The sequence below is a fragment of the Myotis nattereri genome (assembly GCF_964212035.1).
Source record: "Myotis nattereri genome assembly, chromosome: 16".
Lineage (NCBI taxonomy): Eukaryota > Metazoa > Chordata > Mammalia > Chiroptera > Vespertilionidae > Myotis > Myotis nattereri.
Genome location: NC_138091.1, coordinates 17191816 through 17215639, shown reverse-complemented (window position 1 = coordinate 17215639; position 23824 = coordinate 17191816). Strand labels below are relative to the sequence as shown.

The following is a 23824-nucleotide window of genomic DNA, read 5'->3' as shown; positions in this document are numbered from 1 at the left end:
ACTGAAGGGTCCCGGGTTTGATTCTGGTCAAGGGCATGTACCTTGGTTACAGGCACATCCCCATTGGGGGATGTGCAGGAGGCAGCTGATCAATGTTTCTCTCTCATCGATGTTTCCAACTCTATATCCCTCTCCTATATATATATATATATATAAATATATATGCCATTTCCTTTTTTGCCTGGTCTACTAGGAAGCTCAGAAATTATCTTTATCCTCATAGCTACAGTAATTGTTTCTCCTATTTTTATCTTTAATATTAAGTTCTATTTTCCTACCCTTATCAATTGCAAAACTGCTTCAAATCTTTTTTTTTTTAAATATATTTTACTGATTTTTTACCAAGAGGAAGGGAGAGGGATAGAGAGCCAGAAACATCGATCAGCTGCCTCCTGCACACCCCCCACTGGGGATGTGCCCGCAACCCAGGTACATGCCCTTGACCGGAATCGAACCTGGGACCTTCAGTCCGCAGGCCGACGCTCTACCCACTGAGCCAAACCGGTTAGGGCTGCTTCAAATCTTTTCTGTAGAGATGAGGCATAAAGAAATCCAATGAATAAGTATTTACACAGCATTTCTCATCAGCAAACCTCTGTGAAGACGGTCGCTGGAGCCCAGCTCAGGCCACAGCTCCATGAACAGGAACAGAAAGTGGCGTCCGTGTTTCCCTTCACTGACCTCGCGCTGCCTGACGGGACCAACAGCCCTGGGAGGGGTCAGGGCTGAGCCTCCTTGTAGGGATGTCAGTGAGAGGGCAGAGCTCCAGTGCCTCCAGGCTCATCCCCTGGTTTGCAGGTTCCCTCCAAGGCCCCTCCAGACCCCTCTACCCTGGGGGTGGGGGGTCAGCCCTATGCTCCCACCCTGTCTCCCTCCTCACCCAAGTCCCAAATAATCAGGCCACACACCAGGTTTCAAGTATCTGTCTCTTCCTTTCACTCTCTCAAAAGAAAAAAATAAATAAATTGCAGAAGGCGGCAGCATTTCCAGTCTTCCCCTGGACACCCAACCCCCACCCCCACCCTCCCTCCCACATCCCCACTCCCTAGACCCATCCCTCCCCTTTCCCCAAAAAAAAATCCCAGGGGGGAAAAAAAGCCACAGTTAACCCTTCCACTCATGCAAACCAGCAAAGATAAAAGGTGGGGGCATGTGGAAGGCAGGAGCCCACAGTGGAGTCCCCTACTTGTCCCCCAAAAAACCACCTTTGAGAAGAAAAAAAAAGGAAAAAATAAATGAGAAATCAAGGGAGTTATGGTGTGGGCAGGGGTGACCCCAGAGCTGCCTCAGGAGAGCGGAGGCCTGGGGCCTGCCTCCCCCAGCGGGTGCTCCCGGAGGGCAAGCCTGACTTCTGGAATGTGTGTGTGGAGACGGGGGAGGCGCCCCCCGTGGGTCTGTGTGTGCGTTGGGGGCGGACAGGGCCAGGGACCCTAAGGAGCAAGGGCCCGGGACCAGGAGCCTGGCTCCCCCCAGACCCAAGGCTCCTGGGGCTCAGGAGCCCAGTTCTGGGTGCAGGATACATGCAGGGGAGTGTCCCCCCCAATGGGCTGGATCCGGTTAGAAAGGAAATAAATAAGAAAGGCGGGAGGGAGGCCGGGGAGTGCGGGCGGCTTGGGCAGTTCAGTCCAGACCAGGGCCCAGGCGGCGGAGGCGAATTCAGGCCGCGCCCGGCAGGAGTCAGAGTCTCTCTCGGGCTGGGACCCAGATATAGGGGCCTGAGAGGTCCTCGATGACGCGCTTCACCTTGTGGTAGATCTCCTCAAAGCTGTCGCCCTCCACGATGGCTGGGGGGGGGGGGGGGGGGGGGGTGAGTCAGAGGAGCCAGTTGTCTGGCCAGGGGTGGCAACAGCCCAGAGAAAGGGGCACCTTTTTCTCATTCTCTCTAAGCCGTAAGCCATGCGGTTGCACCCACCCAAAGGGGGCACCTGCTTCTAAACCACCCCCCAGGGGTCTCCCTCCCTCTCCCACGCCCTGCGACCTCTGCTCTTTGACCCGAGCAGGGGCGCCTCGTGGGTGATGGCTCACCCGAGAAGCACTCCGTGAACTCCTGCTCCAGCTTGGTGGCTCTGTCGAAGGCTTTGCGGGCTTGCTCCTCTGTGATCCGCTTATTAATCTCTCTGTGGAGAGAGAGAGAGAGACGCCCTGAGGGCGGGTCCCCCTCTGCCCTTTATCTCCTCCATCCAGGGACGTTAAATGGCAAACGGTCTTTTCTCATTTGGAACACGAAGCAAAAAAATAAGAATTCCCAACATCCTCTGGGGCCACAGACGACTGCCCCTTCCCGCAACCCACCAGCCGCATGGCCACTCAGGGACCTCTCCAGAGCCTCCTCCCAGCCTTCAGCCCCAGTGAAGGGACTCGGACTCCAGCTCCCAACAGCTCTGGAGGCCCTGGTTAACCCCAGCAGGTGTGTGCCCCAGGGGCTGCTGGGAGTTGTAGTCCTGCCTAGTCCAAGGAGGAAGAAGAGGGGAGAGGCCTGAGATTCCTGCATCCTCCGGGATCCAGCTCTCTGTGCAGATTCCCCTCAAGGGCTGCTGGAACCACTGCCCTGGGTTACGAGGGGACAGTTCAACACAGGCCTTCTGAGGCCCAGGGCCACAGGTGTGGGGGAGTGGAGGGGAGGCCCCCTGGGACCATACTCACAGCACATTCTCCAGGGAGCGGGGGCGGATGAAGATGGCGATAGGGTGCAGGTGGGCCGCCTGCAGCCGCCGCACAGCATTGGCTGAGACATCAAGGATGCAGTGCTTCCCCTGGGGCAGGCAGGGTAGGCGGAGGGGGACCAGCAGGTGGTGGGAAAGGACAGACAGAGGTACCAGGACAGGACACAGTACATGGAAAGGCAGGACACAGGAGGTTGGCCAAAAGGGAAGTGACATGGATGTCAAAAGACACATTGGCAGAGAGTCAAGGTGAGAAGGGGGTATGGACACAGTGAAAGGCAGAGAGAAAGAGGGGAGGAGCGGACAGCGAGGGAAGGGCCAGCACAGGAGGAGGGGGTCGGAGAGACGGAGGAGGGTGAGAGACAGGCAGGGAGGAGACCCCGAAGAAGAGGCAGAGCAAGGCAACAGGGCAGAAGAGGGTGGGGGGATGGAAGGTGGGACAGGGCAGATGGGGCAAGAAAGCAATGGAAAAGAAGAGAGGAAGTAGGATAGAGGGAGGAGGGCGGGGAGGACGGACAGAGGACAGACAGATGGAAGGAGCCAGGAGAGACAGATGGGAGGGAGGAGAGGCAGATGGAGAAAGGATCAGTGGAGGGAGAGAGGGCAGGGTGGGGGCAGCATGGAAAGGAGGTAGCAGAGGAATGGGAGAGGGAAGTGGGGACCCCAGGAACAGAGGAGGGGACAGGGCCAAAGGGGAGTCAGCCGAATCGGGGGGACCGAGGTAGGGGAAGCCAAACCACCAAGGGCAAGGCCACAGGAAGCGAGGAGAAATGGGGCAAGGAGGAGGGAAGGGGGGAGAGGGGCCAGATGGCGGTGCGGAGTTTGGGGTCAGGAAGCAAAGGAGGCCGGCAGGAAGAGCGGGCACAGAGAGCAGGCGGCCAGACAGAGTTGCCCAAGAGGAGAAGGAGGTGGAGGAGTGGAGTCGAGACCCAGCAGGGAAAGAGACAGAGAGAAAGAGAGTTAGAGAGAGCTGGAGGAAGGCCATGGGGTGGGGAGAGGGGAGGAAGAGTGCGAGGTGCCCGCCGGGTCCTACCTGCTCTGCCACCTCTCGCACCGACTGGACGCTGGTTCCATACAGGTGGCTGTTGTACTGGCCGGCCTCAATGAACTTGTGCGCTTGAATGTCCTTCTCCATTTTTTCCCGGGATGACACAAAGTGGTAGTCCCGGCCATCTATCTCATACTCCCGCTTGGGCCGTGTCGTATCTGCCAGGAAGTCACCCCGCCCCCCCAAAGATCTAACCACCATCCCTCTAGCTCCCTAGCTGTCTGTGTCAGCCCCTCCTAGTGCCCAGCTGGTCCCTCCAGGCAGGGGCGCAGGGGAGACCAAGACAGAGGGACAGCCCCCGCCCAGCACCCTCCGCCTCCATCCTCCGAGTCTGGCCTCCAACGGCAACATGCATGGGACATGGGAGGGCTGAGAAGCACCCCTTTTCTGAGAACCCCAGTGTCCTCCTGCAGGGCAATGCCCAAAGGTGCCTCTGCCCCACCTCCCACCCGTGCCGCGCCCCCGCACTTCGGCCTCCATCCAGCCCCAGCACTCACGGGGAACACAGGATCCAAACTTGTCGGGGAACTCAGAGAGAAGGTCGTCGTTGGCACGGTCCTTGGTGGGCCCGAGGATGATGATGGGGCGAGCATAGTGCACTGGGGAGAGAGCGCTGGCTCAGGCGGGGACAGAGCCAGGAGCGGCAGGGGCTGGGCCAGGCCGGGCGCGGGGCTTACCTTCCATCTGCGTCACCGTCTCGTAGCTCAGAACCGAGTCTTCCCGACCTGGTGAGAGGTGGGTCATTGTCAGGGGCTCTGAGACAGGGGACTCGGGCTCCCTGTTGCCTTCCTGAGGACAGCAAGCAAAGCTCAGGGCTCCCCTCACCCCAGATCTTCCCAAACTGACCCTACCTACCCTGCGATCCAGAGCTGGAGCCCCAATCCTAGGAAGAAAGAGCAGGCCACGTGGTTGGTTGAGTTCACCCCAAGAGTCCCTGACTCTTCCACCCAAGCTCACCCCACTTCTACCTACCTTGGCCTTTAACCTTGACCACTCCCGTCGCTCAACCCTACGGGAAACACGGAGGAAGGGGGGATAGGGAAACGTCCAGTGAGGAGCCCCACAGCCCCAATCACTGGACCAGCTCATAACCCCCTCTCCCAGCAGGCCCAGGGCCCCTGTGCTCCTAAATGAGATGTCTGCCCGAAAGGCTCATAGGAGCTCTGGTGCCGGGAGGGCCAGCAGACAGATTCCCAAGAGGGCAGAGGGCACCTCCGCGTCCTATGGGCTGCCCACCCGGGACCTGAGGAGAGGCGGTGCCTGTGGCAGGAAGGCTGAAGGCCCGGGAGCCTCACCGCCGTTTGCTGGGAATAAAGCCAATGTCGTCGGTCTCGCTGTCGGAGTGAACCCGCCGTGCCTGCCACCATTCCTCATCACTGGCATCGATGACATGCAGCACGTCCCCAAAGTGGAAGCTAAGGGCCTGGCTCAGGAATCCGCAGTCCTTGGTCTTGTCGTAGTCAAACAGGGCCCTGGAGGACAGACGGCCACCGGTCAGAGCCTGGCTGAGGACCCCAGCCACCGAGGCCCAGCTCAGCGGTCAGGGGCAGGGGGCTACAGCAGAGCACGCTGCCGTGGCGCTCCCCCGGGTGCCTGGGGTCTGAGCAGCCCAGAGCTCTGAGGGACCCAAAGCTCCGCCGTTGCTCACGGTCATTCAGTCAATGCTGTGCCCGCGATCAGACAAGCCATGGACGCAGTGCAGTTTCTCAGGTAAGATGGGAACCCCACCCTCCCGGGGAGACAGTCTGCAAAGCACAGCACGTCACAGCCACAGAGGTAACCTGGAATCGCTCAAGTTCATAGGAAAAACAACACGCTGCAGACTGGCTGCCTTAACACCTCAAATCCCTGCCAAGGGGCCCTAACCTCTGGGGGTCGGGGCAAGGGGAGAAATGACCACTGAGAGAGCCAAGATGGAGAGCAAGACAGCGGGACAGGAGGAGAGACGCACGGCCAGCGGCGTCCCCTGTGAGTCAGCACTGACCGGCCTGCAGCCAGGAGACCTAGCAGGGAGGGACGGGCCGAGCAAGGCTCTGGTCTGAGCCGGGGCACTGGTGGTGCCATCAGCAAAAAGTAGAGAAAACACTGACTCGGCGAGACAGCAAGCACAGCACAGGAGGAGGAGGCGAGCTGCCTGGGACGTGTTGAATGTGAGATGCCTGTGGCACATCCCCGGGGACATGTCCAGAAAGCAGATGGCCAGATCTGCAGGTCTGAACGGGGGGAAAAGGTCAGGCCAGAGCTGACAGCTCTGAGAGCCACAGAGTGGAGAGCAGAACAGACCAGGTGAGTGGACGGGAGCCCAGAGGGAGAGGAGAGAAGACAGACATCTGGGGAGGGAGGGAGGGAGAGAGAGAGAGAGAGAGAGAGAGAGAGAGAGAGAGAGAGAGAGGTGGCCGAGGGGAGGAACCCAGAGAAGGAAGTCAACGCTACTGAAGAGACAGGTGACAGGAGCGCGCTGCCGCGCACCCTCCCTGGACTGCACATCCCAGAAGACATGCAGGCTGGGCCCACTCGGGGTAGCCCGGGGCCCTGTTCTGGCACTAACCTTCGCGTTAGAAAATGTGGGGCAGCTGGGGGGGGGGGCCCTAAGGGGAGTGTCAGGGTAAGGGGACTAGAGGAGTAAGGCTGCTTGAGGCCGAGGCTCTTTTTCAGGCGACAGGGAGTGTTTAAAACACTCATCTGTGCAGCTGAGCCCGGAGCACAGCTGAGTGTGGGGCTGGAGGGGCAGAGGGAGCCAGGCCGGGTTAGAGGAAGGGCTGTGTGGGGCTGGGGGTCCCAGAATGAGGAGGAGCCGAGCCCAGGAATCCCCCACCTGATGTAGAAACCCCTCTTGGGGTTGCTCCGAAGGGAGGCGGTCCCTGAGCCCAGGCTGCTGTTCATGAGCTGCTCCCGAAGGTCGTGGATCTTGGCCTCGAATCGGCTGTACTCTGAGGAAGAGCAGGAGGCTCCTGAGCTCTGGCCCAGTCCCACTGCCCTCCTCCTGCCCTCCCTCCCTCCGTGCCCACTGAGGCCAGAGCTGAGGAGACAGGGTCCGAGGACCATCGGAGCCCCCAAGCGGGGAGCTGCAGGCCTGGTACCTTCTGGCTTATACTGAGCGATGATCGTGACCGTCTGCCCCGCGTTCTTCAGGGCAATGGCGGCCTGCTCGTGGCTGGCATTGCGGAGGTCAACGCCATTGACCTGGAGGGCAGAGGAGGGGCTGGGTCACCGGAGATGAGGGCCAGGCTCCGCCGCCCAAGCCCCTGCCCCAGAGCCCTGGGCCCTGCCCTGAGGGGAGCGGGTGGTGCGGGCAGGGGCTGGCCTTCTCTCACCGAGAGGATCTGGTCCCCCTTCCGCAGCTCCCCACTGAGGTCCGCCGGGCCCCCGGCCAGGATAAAGGAGATGAAGATGCCTTCACCGTCCTCGCCCCCGACGATGTTGAAGCCCAGGCCGGTGGAGCCGCGGTGAATGACGATCCGCCTCGGTTCTCGGGGAATGTCTTCCTCCCCCAGCAGGTCCTTGGCCACCGGGGAGTAGCGCCGGGGGGACGTGGGGGTCATGGCTGTGGGGTAGTCCGTGCCCAGGTAGCTGCTGTGACTCATCTCGTTGTCCAGGTGCTGGGAGTAAGCTGGGGGAAGACGTGGGATAAAGGGTGACGCAGAAATGCATGGACTAGACAGCACCCACCCTCCCTGCTCCCAGGAACCAGGAGAGCCCGACTCGGGTGAAGGGGAAATGATTCTGGCAGATACACTGGGGGTGGGATCAGATCACAGCGGTGCCGGGGGCAGGAATTCACAGGTGTCCGGGCTGGTTCTCCTAGGACCTACGGCCGTGATGGCGAACCTTTTGAGCTCGGCGTGTCAGCATTTTGAAAAACCCTAATTTAACTCTGGTGCCGTGTCACATATAGAAATTTTTTGATATTTGCAGCCATAGTAAAACAAAGATTTATAGTTTTGATATTTATTTTATATGTTTAAATGCCATTTAACAAAGAAAAATCAACCCAAAAAATGAGTTCGCGTGTCACCTCTGACACGCGTGTCACCTCTGACACGCGTGTCACAGGTTCGCCATCACTGCCCTAGGGGGCCATGGATGTGCGGTTACATGTCCTAGGAGTGAAGGGCGGTGGGGTCAAGGGGAATATTAACCCCAGGCTCTTGGGGTTTTCTTTCAGTTGCAGAATGTCTTCGTCTAGAACATTCCTCTCCCTCTTTTCTTTTCCTCCTGGCCATCCATTTGGGAAAAACAAGGTCATTGTCTAACAGAGGTCCCCTCGTCCTGCCAGGAAAATCTCACTGGGCAATCGCTGCTTGCACCCTGAGGTGCGAACATGAGCCCCTGCCCCGTATCTCCTGCAAACTGGTCATTCAGACGAGAGACTCAGATTCAAGTTCAACTTTTCAGCAAGAACCCTTCCTGGATGCTGCTGTGTACTTTGCACTGCACATGTCCTGGTGTCTCTCCGTTGGCAGACCAGCCGGCCGCCCCGGGGCTTCAGCATCCGCCTCAGAGTTTCCGCAGCCCCGTGAGCGCGTCCTGGTTCTAAGGTGTCACTGGGGATAGCAATATGGTGACGTTCTACTGTCTTTACTTTTTTCTTTTTCTTTCCTTCGCGGGAGGGGCATTTATTAGTGGGAATCACTCTATAAAAAAAAATAATAACTATCGCGCAGCCGGCTTGGCTCGGTGGTTGAGCGTCAACCTGTGCACCAGGAGGTTGCGGTTAGGTTTCCGGTCGGGGCACGTGCCCGGTTGTGGGCACTGTCCCCAGTGAGGGACATACAGGCAGCAGATTCTCTCTCATCACTGATGTTTCTATTCTATCTCTCTCCCCTTCCTCTCTGAAACAAAAAAAATTTTTTAAACATATAACTGTCCCCATGGAGGATCCTGGAGACCATTATGCTAAGTGAAATGAGCCAACCAGAGAAAGACAAGTGTCACATCATCTCACTTATATGTGGAATCTAATGAACAAAATAAACTAACAAACAAAATAGGCCTGGAACCGACTGACAGATCTCGGGGGGGGAGGCGGGGGGGCGGAATGGAAAGACATTAACCAAAGAACACACATACATGCATGTATTCATAACCCACAGACCAGACAACAGTGTAGGAAAGGCCTGGGGCGGGGCAGGGGTGGGTGGGAGGGGGCAAAGGGGGGGTAACACTGTCAACAATAAAACAAATAATAAAACAGAACTGTCCCGTGTTAACCATTTGGTCACCCTAAGGTGCAGTTGCTCCAGAGGGAGTACAGACGCCTGACTTTTCCCCCTTATTCGCCCGTTTTCCGAATGAATGGGTCCTGAACACCCTCCAAAGGCACCTATTGAAGCGCCAGCGTGAGCTCCCGGACTTTCACACGTTCAATGCGTTTTCGTTAAACGGCCAACAGAGCCCCTCCCTGCATGTGGCTCCTGAGTCTCTGCGGCCCTGGCCGTCTCAGACACCCCCTGCTTTCTAGTACGAAAGCTGTTGTGAGCTCGTCGTCTACATTTCTTGCCCAAGCTTTGGAATCGGCCCTTCCTCCAAGAAGCCGCGGTTCCCGGTAGGCCATGGTGCTGAGAAATGCTACCACATGATTTTAATAGCGTTACAATATGGCTTCAGATGTGGTAGGATCAGTCATGCCTCATCATTCTTTTCCAAAAATTTCTTATTCTCCCAAATGTATGTTTCCCGTTGAACTTTAGAATCAACCTGCCAAGTTCCCAGGGAAGGAAGGGGAGAACATTAAAATTCTGATTAGGATTGCATAAAATGCATAGGCTAATTTGGAGAGGGCTGAAATCTTTAACATAACAAGTTTTTCCATTCAGAAACAGGGTGTGACTCTCCATTTTCTAAGTCTTCTTTTGTGTCCTTCAGTAAAGGGTACTCATTTTCTCCAGATAAAACTTACAGACTTCTGGTCGTCAAGTTCATATTTCTAAGAATGTTACAGAATTTTTTCTATGGTAAAAGGAACCTTTTTGCCCATTACATATTCTTATTGCTGGGAAGTCACTAATCCTTGTCGTTTATCTTACATATGGCCACATTCTTAAACTTCCATATTATTTCTACATTTTTTTGGATTTTAATATCAATAGACAATAGTATAGTTTATAAATAAGGACAAATTTGTTTTTCCTTTTCAAGTGTAACCGCTATCTTCCTGGCCGAGTAGCTCAGTTGGTTAGATCATCTTCCTGTTAACGCCAAGGTTTCAAGTTTGATCTCGGGACAGGGCACATACAAGATCAAACACTGAATGCAGACATAAGTGGGACAACACATCAATGTTTCTCTCTCTCTCTCTCTCTCTCTCTCTCTCTCTCCCTTCCTCCCTTCTCTCTTAAATCAATCATTTTTTTAATGTCTCAAATGTAACATCTATTTATTCTTCTTGCCTTCCTACGTTGCCTGGAATCTCTAACGCTGTGATTCTCAAGCAGGGTAATGTTGCTTCCCAGGGGCACTTGGCGATGTCTACAGACATTTTTGGTTGTTCTGACTGGTGGGGAGGAGTCCCATCGCCATCTGATAGAAGCCAGGGATGCTGTTACACATCCTGCAACGCACAAAACAACCCAGCAACAAAGAACCACCGAGTCCAGAAAGTCAACAGTACCAACGCTGAGAAAGCCTGCTCTCCAAGCAATGCAAAATAACAGCAGCAATAGAGACGTCCTTGCGTAGTTACCGACGGGATGGACACACTAAGGTTTATCATTAGGTGTTTGTTGTTAGATTCTGAAAACTACTCTTCACCACATTAAGGAAAATTCCTGCTCCTTGTTTACTGAATTTTCATCTGAAAACAGATATGGAATGTCATCAAATGCCTTTCGCACATCTATCTGAAATGGCCCTACAGTCTTCCTCCCTTAACTTTTTAATACAATGAATCAAATTAAGAGGTTTCCTGATCTGGAACCACCTTTCTGAAACAAACCCTACTTTGTGACAACCTATTCTCTTCACATGCTCCTGTGTCTGGTTTGTGACTCTGTTATTATAAACTTTTGCATTGCTATTCGGAAACAAAATTGGCCTGTGCTTGCTTTTACATTATCTTGGTGACCATTGGAACTGCCCTTATAAAATGAAATGTGACGTTTTATCTTTTCCCATACTCAGAGAGAGCATAAGAATAATCCATTCCTTGAGGGTTTGATAAAATTAGCCATAAAACCATCTGGGCCTTGTGCCTTCTGGGGGAGAGGCTTTTGACAATATCTTTTAGTTCTTCCACGGTGACCAATTTCCCATATATTCTCCAACCACAGGAAGTGACAGCAGCTATTTCACGGGGAGCATCTGAAGAGGAACAGTGACCAGAATGCCGGGGGGAGGTGGGGTGGGTCGTGGGGAGCTCTGGGTTTGGAGGACTCTCACAGGTTGTGATGTCTGGGGGAGCGTAGCTGTCGCTCAGGTAGGCATTGCTGGGCTTGGCCACCTTTAGGTAGACAACATCATACGTGTTCTTCAGGGCCGCCACGGCGTCCTCATGCATGACGTCCTCCAGCCCCACGCTGTTGACCTGGGTCAAGGGAAGCAAAGCTCAGACAGAGCCAGAAGCAGCCTCAAGACAAAGGCACCAGAGTGAGCTGGTCACGAAGCCTAGGTCTGCTCGGGGCCACAGGCAGGACCCAAGCAAGGGGGGTCCTCACCGCCAAAATCTTGTCTCCAATCTGCAACCTCCCGTCCTTATGGGCGGCACCCCCTTCGATAATCTTGGTGACGTAGATGCTGTTATCGCCGGGGATGTGCTGGTTCCCGACGCCGCCGGCGATGCTGAAGCCAAGACCTAGACGGAGGGAAAGGCAGAGGTGGGGGCCTGGGAAGCCAGCCCGGGGCGGGGGACCAGGGATACAGGGGTGGAGACACAGGGGGGTCTACCTTTAGGCCCCTTGATGAGCTTGATCTCCATGAGTTTCTCAGCAGGGGGCTTCCGGCGCATGACGTAGAGGCGGACTATGGAGCCGGCCTCTTTGAGGGCCTCCACCGCAGCCGAGTGGGTCACCTCCCGCACGTCCACTTCATTTACAAACAAGATGCTATCGTTGACCCTGAGGGCAGCAAGGTGGGCCTGAGCCAGGCGCTTCCTGCCACCCTGGTCCCCCCTTTGGAGGGAACCCGCATCCGAGCCCCGTCTCCTCTCCCCACCTGAGGCGGCCGTCCTGGGCCGCGGCCCCACCAGGAATGATCTTGGTGATGAAAATGGACGGGTCGTCACCGATGTGTGGGTTGTCGGTGCCACCTGCGATGCTGAAGCCCAGACCTGAGTTACCCTGGGCAGAGGAGGGGGGAGAAGGTTAGCTCCCCTCGCTGTCCGCTCTTGGCAAAGCAAGTGGGGAGCTGTGACCAGCGCCGGAAGGGTCAGGGTGAGGAGGCTGGCCACCTGGAGAGCAGCATAGACAGGGAACCTGCTCACCCTTTCCAATGTGATCTCCTCGTATTCCATCTCCCCCTCGGTCCCGTTCACCTGCAACTCCAGCACGGGCCAGAAACACAGACACAGTGAGACAGACATTCCCACCTGAGAACCTGCCCCACAGACACTGCTGGAACCCAGGCCACCCCACTCCTTCCTTCTGCATTGGCCCCAAACTCTAAACAACTCACATATCCCGGGGCTTCTAGGGTGTCTGTGTTGACAATCACGGGGGGAGAATTGGCCTGTGAGGGGGAAGGAGATGAAAAGTTGCCTGAGCGTTGGCTCAAGAGGGAGTCCGTCCGTAAGTAAGAGTCCGGCCAGCCCAGCTACCCTCCCAGCCTCTTAACCAAGCTCCTCTGCTACCCTTCGAGTCCCTCAAGGACCCAGCCTCAGTCCACATCACAATCACACACATGCACACGTGCACACGCTCCACTCTGCCCAGCCCAGGCCCTGCATGGAGAAGATGTTTCAGAAGCCGGAAGGGAGAGGCAGCCAGCCGGGGAGCAGCAGATGGTACAGAGGGGGGAGGGGGCCGGCTGGGGGAGCCTCTCACCGGATGTAACACCACCGGGTGTTCCGTGCCTTATGTGCTACACACGTAAACCCCAGGGCTGATGTCCACCAGGGCCTGCTGCCCACTTCGTGACCCATCCCTGTCCGCCTACATATACCCTGACACCTCCACAACCACCACCCGCCCCCCCAGACTGACCCTCGCCTTTTCGTACATTTGCCCCCAGCCCTCGCCCAGCGGAACCCAGGGTCCCCAGATGCAGGCCCCTCCCTCCTGCCCACCCGCCATCTAATCCACTCTCTTTCCTCGGGGACCTGGTTGCCTAGCAAGAGTATCTAAGCGCCGCCAAGGCCAGGGGAGACCCACCTCCAGGAGGCCCTGTCGTCAAGACAACAGGAGGGGTGGGCGTGGCCTAGGGGCGACCAGGCTCCCCACGCAGCGGGGATCAGCCGGCCCCGCCCCTCCCGCTCCGGCCCCGCCCCCGCCAGCCGGGCTGGGAGAGGTCCGGGCTGCAGGGGTTCGCAGGAGCAGCGCCTTCTGCATCACCTCCCTCCTCTGCGCCCCTCACCCTACAGTGCAAAGGACGCCAGGAGGGGAAGTGGTAAAGACATCCGGGTCCCATTCTCTCATCTATTCCTTCCCCCCCTAACCCCCCCCCCCACTTCATTAAAGAAAGAGTTAAAGTGGGGCGTGCTAAGGCCCCTGACGTCAGTGGCCTCGAAAGAGCAGGGTCTCTAGACTCCGGGGTGGGGCCAGCTCTAGGCCGGTCCTAGGGGCTTCCCCCATTGCCAGGGCAACAGAAGCCACGTCTCCATGGCAACGAGGGAAGGCTGCCCAGAGCCTCCTTCCGGGATCCCCAACCTAGCGCCTCCTTCAACAAATATTTATCTGGAGCCTACCAAGCGAGAGGCAGTCTTCACGTCTCCCCAGGCTCCTCTTTCTCCCCTGCAAAGGGGTCTCTCCCCTCCCCTACTGCTGCTTCTCAATACTACACATTACCATGTTCAATCGCTAATAGATTTCACACTCATAAATCTATTAGCACCATCCTCCGACCCTTCCGGTCTCAGTAAATGCTGTTATTCAGCCAACAGGCACTGACACCAAAATCCCCTCCACATGGCCATCCTCCACCCTGCAGCCCATCCTCAGTCCCCACCTAGCACCCTTTCCTCATCCTCTCTACCCCACCCCACACCCCCATCTATAAACCTGTCCCACCTCCATTTCAGTCTCCAGCCCCAGCCTCCACCCTCCATCTGCTTCCCTGCCCCTCTCCCACCTTCCAGCCCACCCCTATCAGTCTCGTGGCCTTATCCTCCATCCTCACTTCTGACTCCCCACCAAGATCAGCACCACTCCCCCTGACCCCATCCTCAGCCCCTCCAGATTCCATCCCTAAATCACAATCCTTCATTCTCAACCCACTCCCCATCTCCTCTGAAAACCGGGGTTTCTCCCGTCTGCCTGTCCTAAGGCCTCCCACACACACACTCGGGCCTCCACACTCTCCTCCACTTCCCTGTGCTTCCTGAGCTCTGACTGCAGCACCCCAGTCCTGTACCAGCTGCACCTCTCAAGCCTCCCTCTCTCGTCTCACCGCTCCCAGGGACGGAACGGCCCCACCTGGACAAAGCAGCTCTGGCGTCTTTCCTTCACTCCTTGCAGCCCCCAGAGCGTCTCGCCATCTCCCCAGCTCCAGGGCCTTCCTTTCCGTCCTTTCCGTCAGCTCAACCTGCTACCCTGATTTCAGTCTCAGCCCGGCCTGTGCCTGCCCTGGGACCTCTTACCCTTCTGCTGTCTCTCCATTTTGCTAAAGCCAGAGAATGGTCTTTCTCTCTCCAGCTCCTCTCCTGCCAGCCACCTCCTTCTCACCCCAGAACCTGCTGCTGCCCCTCCCTGCCCCCTCATCCCTAGGCTCCACCTCCTCCCCACCTTGTTAGTGTGATCAGCAAAGCCCCCTCCCCAGGGCATCCCGCAGGAGGCCCTAAGGCCCGGCCCTGAGCCCACAATGTTCCCCTCAATCGCACAGCTTGCCTGGCGCTCTCCATTCTTCCCATCCTGTGCCCCTGGAAGGGGAGATTGAGGGGGGAGAAGATGAGAGTGGCCTAGAGAATGGGAGGTCTCAGAAACAAGGCTCCCCCGACGGGAGAAGGAAACTCAGATTCCGGCACACAGGAGAGAGGGAAACAGGTGGTCATAAATAATAATGGGGGACACACAGGGCACAGAAAAAATATCTGGGCAGAAATGAGAGCCCAAGAGGATGAGAGGGGAGGCCTGGGAGCGGGGAGAGCAGTGATGAACAGTGAAGGGGGTAAGTGGGAGGGGGTGGAGGGGTGCCTGACTGACCCTTGAAGAGGACTGAGCAGGCCACAGAGGGCCTGAGCGGGGATCTGGGGGAGGGAGGCGCGTGCGTGGGAGGAAGAGAGAGACAGCATCAAGAACCAGCCAGCAGGGAGGGAAGGGCAGCAAGGAGGGGAGGACGCACAGGAGCGGAGCAAAAGCTGGGGCCGGGGACAGAGGCAGCGGGCGCCCCAGCCAGAGGTCTCAGGCCAGACAGATGGAAAGGACTGGAGACCAGGGAGACGGGGAGAGCCAGGCCCAGGAGCGGGAAGTGGGGGGAGGAGGCAGGGAAGGGACCAGAGCTAATGAGGGCAGCAGGAGCTCTGAATAGAGCTCTGGACAGGGAGACCGTGAACAGAGGTAGGGAATGTGAGGAATGGAGTAGCCCTGGGCTTGGTGAGCATCCTGCACACATCTCAACACATATGTGCGCAGACACGCAGGCAGGCAGACAGACAGACACACGCACGCACATCCAGGCTTTCAGCTCTGCACCCGCTCCCACTTGCCTGGCCTCTGCTTCTCTTCTGTAGGAACAAGGTTTCCAGCCCCCCAAATACCCTCTCCCCTCGGCCCCAGGAGCCCAAGTCCCAGCCCACAGTCCCAGCCTTCCTCCACCTACACAGCTTGGCTATCGCCCTACCGGCCTTGGAGGGCGGCTGTGGCTCCGAGGCTCCGAGGGCCGCACTGGGGAGGGGCTCCCTGAGTCTCCTACCTTGAGGGGGGAGAGATGGGCGCGGCCCACGACCCCGTGGACGGCCTCGAGGTGGGACAAGTTCCTCTCCGCCACGTGCACCAGCTCGGGGGCGTTTACCTGGTTGGGGAGGTGGGCCGGGCTGTGCTCCAGAGGGGGTGTGTCTTCATCTTGGTAGCGGTATTTCTGGGGACAGGGATGGAAGTGTCACTGGGGCCGACCCAGTGCCTCGGGCTCCAGGCCGCCTCCTCTTCCCCCCGCCAGTGCGGAAGGCCCCGGGGCCTGACCAGCTCCTCCCCCTCCCTCTCCTCCAGCCCATTGGTTCCCCTCTCTCCACCCTCCCACAGCCCCCTCTCCTGCCCTGGCCTGGGCACCTCTCATCTCTTTCCAAATCCCAGCTCCAACCCCCAACTCCTCTTCCTCCCATCCTAGGACCCCCAGCCTTCTACCCAGCAAACTCCCTCCTCTGGCCTCTGTTTCTTCACCCTCCCCCAGGCCTGCATCAAAAATCCCTCCATCCTTTCAGAGCGACAGCCCCTCTGACAGTGGGACCCACATTCTCTACATCCATCCAGCCCCAAATTCTTTGCTTCTCTCATCATCTTCATCCCACTTCCGTCGTTGCCTTAATACCACCCCCCAGGCTGTAACCTCCCTCCTCCCTATTCCAGTTGCTGCTCCTGCTCACCATTCCATCCTACCACCACCCCACCCTCATTGCCTCAGTCTCCCCACTACAGCTTCTACCTCAGAAGACTGGCTCTCCAGCACCTTCCATGCCCAAGGCAGGAACCTTAGTCAGGCCCTTCAAAGAGCAGGTACTTGGCATCAGCCCCCCAAGCAGGACAAAGCTAAACCTGGCCAGCTCTTTCTCCAAAGGCCCCGCTGGTTCCCAAGAAGTCAGCAGAGGGGCCCCAAGAGTCCAGCCCCACCCCAACAAATGCCCACAGCCCAGCCAGCTAATCGGATGTACTAGAAGGGGATGGGAGAGAAAGGGGAGGACAGAGGCAGCAGGGTTCAGGAAGGGGACAGGAATGGGTGTCAGGTTCCAGGGTCCCTGACAGGAAGAAGGTAGGGTGCTGAGCCTCAGGGTAAAAGCATGGTCTCCCTCTGGCCTTAAGGAGTGAAAGACCCAACATTACTCCCTTCCCAGCTAACCACCTGCCATCTCAAGGGCCTCCTGTGCTAGCTTAATAGGGACACCAGCAAAGGAGATTAACTGGGGGGCAGAGAGAGAGGAAAAGGGCAGCCGGAGACAGCAGAGAAGGGCAGCAACCCTGCCTGGTCCTCCCACTTCTGCTCTGACCTCCCGCTGCTCCCCTTCTCAGGACCGGCCGCCCACAGAAGCATAGACCCTCCCAAACTCCAGGCTGGGGAAGGAGGAGAAGGGTGCCGTCTGGAGGGGGACGTAGGATACACTCCCCAGTACACATGGGTAAAAAAAGAATTTCCTTCTCAAAAAAGTATCTGGGAAGCTGAGCATACCCCAACATTTGGAGGCCAACGGCTGCATGATCCAACTGAAGGAAGCCTATCAAGGTCAATGCCTAATACGACAGTCTGATTCTGAAATTTCTGAGGATGATGAACCAAGACGTAACTCAACTTTGGCTGTAGCTCAGCTTGCAGTAAAAGAACGGGGGGAGGGATATGGTGCTGGCAACATGAAGACTCTCGGCCCAGGGCACAGACAACTGGCATCAAGAATACCTTGATACATCTGAAGCCTCAAAGAAGGAAAACAGGGGCTCCTGAAGACGAACCCCGTTTTCTGGCCCACAGATGTGAAGAGAGCAGCAGTATCCTGAGCCCCAGGTTTCAATGCCACGGGCACAAAGAGCAGAGACGGGAGAGGAGGGGAGAGGATAAGCTAAGTATCCGTCCTCAAAGGCTGAGCCATCTTGGATAACAGAATTAACAGAATTCAGTGAAAGAGCTTGCTCATCCCACACCCGGAAAAGGTGGTCTTCAGCCAGGACAGTGCCCCAGAACCGGGGGGTCCAGGCAGCTCTCCTCTCTCACTTCACAAGGCCCCCAATTCCCTGATAAATGAGGCAGGGCCAAGGGTTGCAGCTTCAAGCTTAAGAGTCTGGGACAGGGTCTGCCCCATGCCCCTCCCTCTGCACCCCACCTCACAGAGAAGATTCCTGAACCGGATGATGAAATGCCAGGTGCACGTAAGGAAAAGGGAGGCATGGGAAGGGACATTTCATCGTTTATTCTAGAGAGGAGAGGGAGGTAAATGTTTATCACAGTGAGACTGCCATCACCTCTCTCTGCCCCACCCCTGTGGGGGGAGAGGGGGTCCAGGACGGGGGGGGGGAAAGGCTCCTCCAGATGGGAGACAATGTGACAGAAATAGAAGCAAGGTAAGGGACAAAGTTCCCAGAATGTGGCTGAAGGAGGTTAGAGCCTGCCTTCAGCCCTTGGAAATGTTCTAAGTACATGTATGGGGGGGGGGGGGCGCATCTGGAAAGGGGAGGGTGGGAGAGTAGCTCTGAAACCAGGAGGTGGGAGTTGGGGCCGGCACCTCTCAGTCCTCAATTAGGACATCTAAAGCAGAACGGACAGCAAGGGGGGATCCCCTAAACAGATGCTCAGGTCCCCTCCTGGGGCTGAGGCCCGGACCCGCGACAGCTCCAATGCTATTGGGACACCCCCAAGATATTAGGGCAGAAGAGAAGTGAAAGGCTTGGGGATCGCCGCTGCTCCTCCTCCCTGGGCCCCCTCCTCACTGTCGCCCCAGCTGCACAAAACAACCTGGCACCGAGGCTGACACCCCCAGCACAGAGGGGTGTGAGAGAAAGTGGATGGAGGTAAGAGGGGGGACCCCCCTGCGCTTGTCCGCGAGACACTGCAACCCAGAGACCCCGCGCCCAGCAGCAGCAGCAGCGTCAGCGCTTGGAGCTCGCACCCTGAGATGTGGAGGGTCCGGGAGGAGGGGAGCGGGGCCGGAGCCCGGATCGCGGCACGTACCACGCAGAGACACATGGAGGCGAATCTGTTCCGAGCCGACATGGAGAAGGGGAGGGGGCGGAGGGGAGGGGGCGGGCGGGAGAGCAAGGGTCCCAGGGCCGGGGAGGGGGAGGGGCAGAGGGGCGGGGGCTGCGGCGGCGGCGGCTACTGGAGGCTGCGGCCGCCGGTGGGGAGGGTGGGGGCCAGCGCCTGCGCAGTGCGGAGGAGCGTCACCAAGGGAGAGAGGGTGCGGGGAGACCCTCCGGGCCGTCAACTTTCCCGGCTCCAGCGGTTCCTGGCGGACTTGCCCGTCCGCGGCCGGCTCCCTCCACAAAGAGAGACGCTCCTAACGTGCGCCCATCCATCGTCTGGCTCTCCGGGCCCCTTCTTCTGCCTCATCGCGCACCCCGACAACCACCAGGCCCCTAACTATTCCAAAGCCTCGCTAGACCGCTCGTCACTGCTGGGCTGTCAGGGTGCAGGGACGGAAGCAGCATTTATCTCACCTTAGGACCCCCAAGGGGTCTACATTGTCTCCCACAAGCCCCGCCCCCCAGGTCCCCAAAGACTGGGCATGTGGACAGCATCCCGGCGGACGGACGCAGAGACAGCTGCTATTCTCACCGGCAGTCCAGCCCCGCCTGAGAGCCAGGGGATGCTTTTCAAGAGTTTCAGGACCACAGATCCTAGTCTGCCCTCAAACTGATCTTCCCCTTAAATCATCCCTTTCAAAATCATATCTATCCCTCCATCCACTAACAGAAATCTTGAAATTAATGCAAATATTACCCTTGCTCTAATGTAAACATCCAAATAAGCAGTTCTCAAATTCCTTTGTCGTCCCCTGCCCAAATACCCAAATCTAATAAAATACTCAGGCTTTTCTAATATACCAGTCCCTAATACCGCCAGACCCCAATTTTAGGTAATACTTCGTATATCTTAAAGCTGACGCTCCTAATTAAATGGAAACCTTTTCAATTTACCCCCAAACCCTTAAATTAAGAGGTATTTTTCTATTCTTTTTATTTACCCCGCAGTTTCATACATTATTCATCCCCCTCCATGATTCTGAGTTCCAACTGCGTTGGAAGATTGCTCCCAAATGTGCTAATCTGTCCCAGACACCAGCCTCAAAAAATATTCACTAAAGTAAGATAAGGTCCAATTTGCAGTGACCCACAAATTTTCCAGAACACCCCAAACCGACTGCCCAACAACGGCCTGAAAGCGTCTCTCCCAAATATTCTCCCATTGAACGCCCGCCTTTCTTTCCCAAAGCCCAGTGAGCAGTCTCCCCAAATCTGCTCCTCTGGCTTCTCTAAAACGCTCACACATGGCATGAAGGACGCCCTTCCCTAGAATCTCGCCTATGCCTCCTCTTTCCTGTGGACCCGAGTCTGTTAGATGCGCCCCCAAGATGACCCCCAATGCCCTAGTTTCATATGTGGATAGATGCTTGGATCCTCAAAGGAAACCAGTGCCGAAAGGGGCTGGACTCGAAATTTCTTCAAGGATGGAAAAAAATCACAGTTCTCCACTAGTGGGCGCTATGACCCAAGACCCCCACCCCCCATTTCCTTTTTCCCTCCATTTTCCGTTTCCCGGTTGCCTAGCAACGCAGCTATCAAGGACTTTGCTGTCGCCTAGTAACCGTCTCCTTGGAACATAGCGCTGAGGTAGGAGGTTGTGCTCTAATGAAATCTGAACAGGCCTCCATCTTAGGAAAATTGAGACGTCAGATGGCCCAACCCCCGGATTCTCCTTTCCAAAGACCCTCGCGCCCCACAGTTACTTAGACAAGCCCCTCAGACCCCCGTCTCATTTTGGCACATGGGACCACGCCACGCCCCTGCCAGGTCAGCTCCGCCCTCATTCAGTCAAGTTACCCAGCCCTAAGGCCCCGCCCCTTTCCGAGGGCTGTAGCCCGCCAACCTGGAGAGTAAGCCAGACCTCGCCCACCTGCCTCCAGGAGACCACGCCTCCATCCACTCCCCGCCCATTTGCTCGCCGGCCTCCCCCGTACTGTCCTTTCGCCACGCCCATGTCGGCCAATGAATGAGGCCGCTGGCCACACTGCCCCGCCCCCGTCATCTTAGCTTTGCCCAATAAGGACCACCCGGAGGGATTAACCGCTTCGCCTCCGAGGGTTCAAATACCCCTGGTCTTTCCCCACCATCCCCTTCCCCCGCAGTTCTGCTCCGCCCTCCGCCACCCGCGCCCGGCCCTCCAGTCCGCCACGCAACTTCAGTCGTCGCCGGTTACCATGGCAACGGCGGCAGCAGTGCGGAGAGAAGGGGGAGGGACGGGGGCGGAGTGGGAGAAAGAGATGCTCAGAGATCGAGAGACTCCTGCAGAGAGAGGCACAGAGTAAGAATAAGTGATGGCTATAAAAGCAGAGTTGGCACAAAGCACAGGGCCTGGCACATGGTAGATATTCGATACATGTTCCTTAAATTACTGCACCAGGTGTCTAAATATAGGTAATGGAAGATGGAGTACTCTCAGACGGAGCTGGGGAGCTCAACGACCTGAGCACCCGCTACCCACATAGCATTTTTGGGGGACAAGAGCCATGTGCCCCCTGCTGGTTCCTCCAGGGCTACCCTCCGCTGCCCTGGATAGAGAGGAACCACAACTCCCAACAGCCCCGTGGCAGCAATCCCCTAACACTGAGGGATCTTGTGCCTCAAGGCCTTATGGGAGTTGGAGTCCCCGCCATCCCGCAACTGACAAGTTTTCAGGCCAAGAAATGTGGCAAGCCTGAGTCTCCACGCCTCTGTAAAAGCCCAAATGCATCATCCTCTCTGTACAAGCTCCTTTCTTCAGGGGAGTCCAACCCTGGGCTCCATGGAAGAAGTGGGAGTCTGGAAGGAACACGGATAAGCGCCCCCTCCCAGAAGAGCTGCCAGTGCCAGGGAGCCCCTCACCCTCGCTCACACATGTGCACACGTGTTGGAAGCAAAGCCCACACATTCCAGCTGGCTTTCTGTGTACACCTGTGCACGGAACCACAGCCTGGGAGCCTAAGTCTCAGAAGCAGGCTAGGGCAGGAGACAAGAGGAGCTGAGGACCAGAGGACGTTAGAGAGAGCAGGCCAGAGAAACTGAGGCCCCCCAAAATCTACTGAAACCACAGGGGATGGGAGAGGGGTGCAAAGCAGCAGCGGGGGGAGAAAGGTCTCACTCAGTAAGAGGGACAAGCAAGCAGCCTTGGCGACATAAAGGTCCTCAGCCCCCAATCTCTTCCGTCCGTGCTCACACATGTGTAAGTTTGTGACAGGGAACATGTGTGTCCTCAGCTCCCTCCCCTGAAAAGCTGCAGTTCCCACTAAATATAACCCCCTCCCCAGCTTCTGACTCACCAGACCCCGCCTTCCCGGCCCCCACTTCCTGTCCCACCCCCCAACCCCCAGCTGCCTGCCACCAGCCCATGCCTCCCTCCACACACCAGGCATCCAGCTTTCCAGTCCCAGAGTCTCACAGCCAAGACCTAGGTATTCTGTATACCTTGTGCCCCCCATCGTGATCTCCTGCCCTTTCCACACTCCAACCACAGGGACACCTTGTACAGATCCTCACTGCTGCCAGCCCTGCCCTCCTCCTACTCCTTTTCGCCCCCGTCACCTTAAATCCAGGTATTTTCCCGCACCTTGAGCCCAAGTGTCAGAGGTAACAGAAACATTGCCCTCCATCGAATCTCCCTTTCACTCAACCAGGAGCAGATACCGTGTGGGAGGAGAGGGAGATATTGGGCACCCACCTTGCCCACCCCCAAATTTTGCACCACCCATCTGGCCCCCCTCCTCAAATCCCCTTTCTTCCAAAACCTCTCCTCCCCCTCCTCCTCCTCAGGAACCCGCTGCTGTCACCTGTGTCTCCCATGGGAGTACCCCAGAGCCTAACCTTACTTGGTCCATTCCCTCAGGTGATCCTTGTCAGGCCCCAGCCCTCCGACAACTCCCAACTCTCCCCATCCCACATGATCATGATCGAACCCTAAATTAACAGTTCCCTCTAATTGAGAAAGCACCCCCAAATGTATCTACCAGAAGACGCTGTTTCTATAGCCTGAAGGCCCACCCCTTCTCACCAGCTGACACCCCCAGACCAGTCAGGCATTCACAACCAATAACCTTCTACCCATACCGAAAGCCCCCTTAAATCAGACAGGGCACCCAGAGGCCAGCTTGTCCCCCAGGAGGAAAGAGAATCCCCCCCCATAGTCCACCTTCTAATATACAGGAACAGGACTCCCATGTGAGCCAGGCTTCTCCTTAAATAAGTCTCTCTCAAATATGGGTGGTGAACCCCAAAACCTACCAGACCTCCAAACCAGTGTACCCCAAATTTTCCATTTCTCTACAGGTACAAAGGGATGACTACAGGGGGCACCTGTGGCCAAACCCAGCGTTTTCTCAAATGTGAACCCCAAAACTAAATTAGGACCCCAAATACATCTTCTGATGCTCTAACTCCAGGACCCCCAGCCCCAAATTAGGCCGGCCTAACCTCTCCCCACAAACTCATACCCTCCCCCAGTTTAGAGCCCCCCCCATCATGCTTACCTTGGTTGTCACTATACAGAGACAGTCCATGTTGGGGGGCCTGGCCGCCGCGGCGGGTAGGGGGCTCTGACTTCATCGGAGTTTCGTTCCTCTCCTCCGTGGGTTCTCACCCCTCCCCCCTCCGCACCCCACTTTTGCAGGGGTGGCCAGGATGGGGGGAGGGGTGAGAGGGGAAAGAAGGGGTTGGAGAAGGGAAGGGTAGGGGAGCGTGGGAGGGAGGGAAAGGGGGTCCTAAAAGGGAGTCCCCAATGGAGGGGGGGCTTGGGGAGCACACCCCGGTTCTCAGGAGGGGCGGGGGCACCGGGGGCTAGCAGCCCCGGAGTTCGGGGGCTGGGGCATGAGCTGAGGTGGGGGAGGGGAGCTGGATTTCGGGGAGCCCCGGGGGAGCCTTGCCTGCTGGCCAGGGGCTAGGGGCCTTGGCGAGAGGAGTGGGGTTGGGGGGTTGGAGGTGGCCGCGGCCGAGGGAGCCGTGGAGCCAGAGGAGGGAAGGGGAGAGAGGAGGAGAGAGGAAGCAGGGGGAGGGAGGGAGGGAGCTAGGAGCCAGAATGGGGGGGTGCCTTGGCAGAGTTAACTCCTTCAGTGCTGGAAGGAACCCGGATAATGGAAAAGGAGACG

The 23824-nt window shown here is 57.2% G+C and overlaps 1 protein-coding gene across 2 annotated transcripts; it reads right to left on the bottom strand.

The window, feature by feature from the left end:
* Positions 1–255: 255 nt before the first annotated feature.
* On the bottom strand, positions 256–23328 carry DLG4 (discs large MAGUK scaffold protein 4). 2 transcript variants are annotated; one of them, XM_081109889.1, is made up of 20 exons: positions 23210–23328; positions 15808–15873; positions 12319–12372; positions 12128–12187; positions 11860–11984; positions 11593–11762; positions 11364–11500; positions 11089–11233; positions 7026–7321; positions 6792–6894; positions 6527–6641; positions 5007–5183; positions 4684–4720; positions 4567–4594; positions 4389–4436; positions 4209–4310; positions 3697–3869; positions 2644–2753; positions 2026–2117; positions 256–1784 (listed from the first exon to the last, which is right to left on the bottom strand). In XM_081109889.1, the coding sequence occupies exons 1-20, from the start codon at positions 23237–23239 to the stop codon at positions 1678–1680; spliced, it is 2175 nt and encodes a 724-aa protein (XP_080966015.1). In that variant the 5' UTR covers positions 23240–23328; the 3' UTR covers positions 256–1677. The 2 variants fall into 2 exon arrangements, with proteins under 2 accessions (XP_080966015.1, XP_080966016.1); XM_081109890.1 differs by having other exon boundaries at positions 12128–12178.
* Positions 23329–23824: the final 496 nt, after the last annotated feature.

What these genes read in the sequence shown, in the direction of transcription:
- DLG4 (XM_081109889.1), bottom strand. Translation starts at nt 23,239, where the DNA reads ATGGACTGTCTCTGTATAGTGACAACCAAG. An exon ending in CCCTAGAAGCCCCGGGATAT is followed by an intron (nt 12,188 to 12,318) that starts GTGAGTTGTTTA and finishes TGGCCCGTGCTG; the next exon opens with GAGTTGCAGGTGAACGGGAC. An exon ending in CTCCAGCTCTGGATCGCAGG is followed by an intron (nt 4,437 to 4,566) that starts GTAGGTAGGGTC and finishes ACCTCTCACCAG; the next exon opens with GTCGGGAAGACTCGGTTCTG.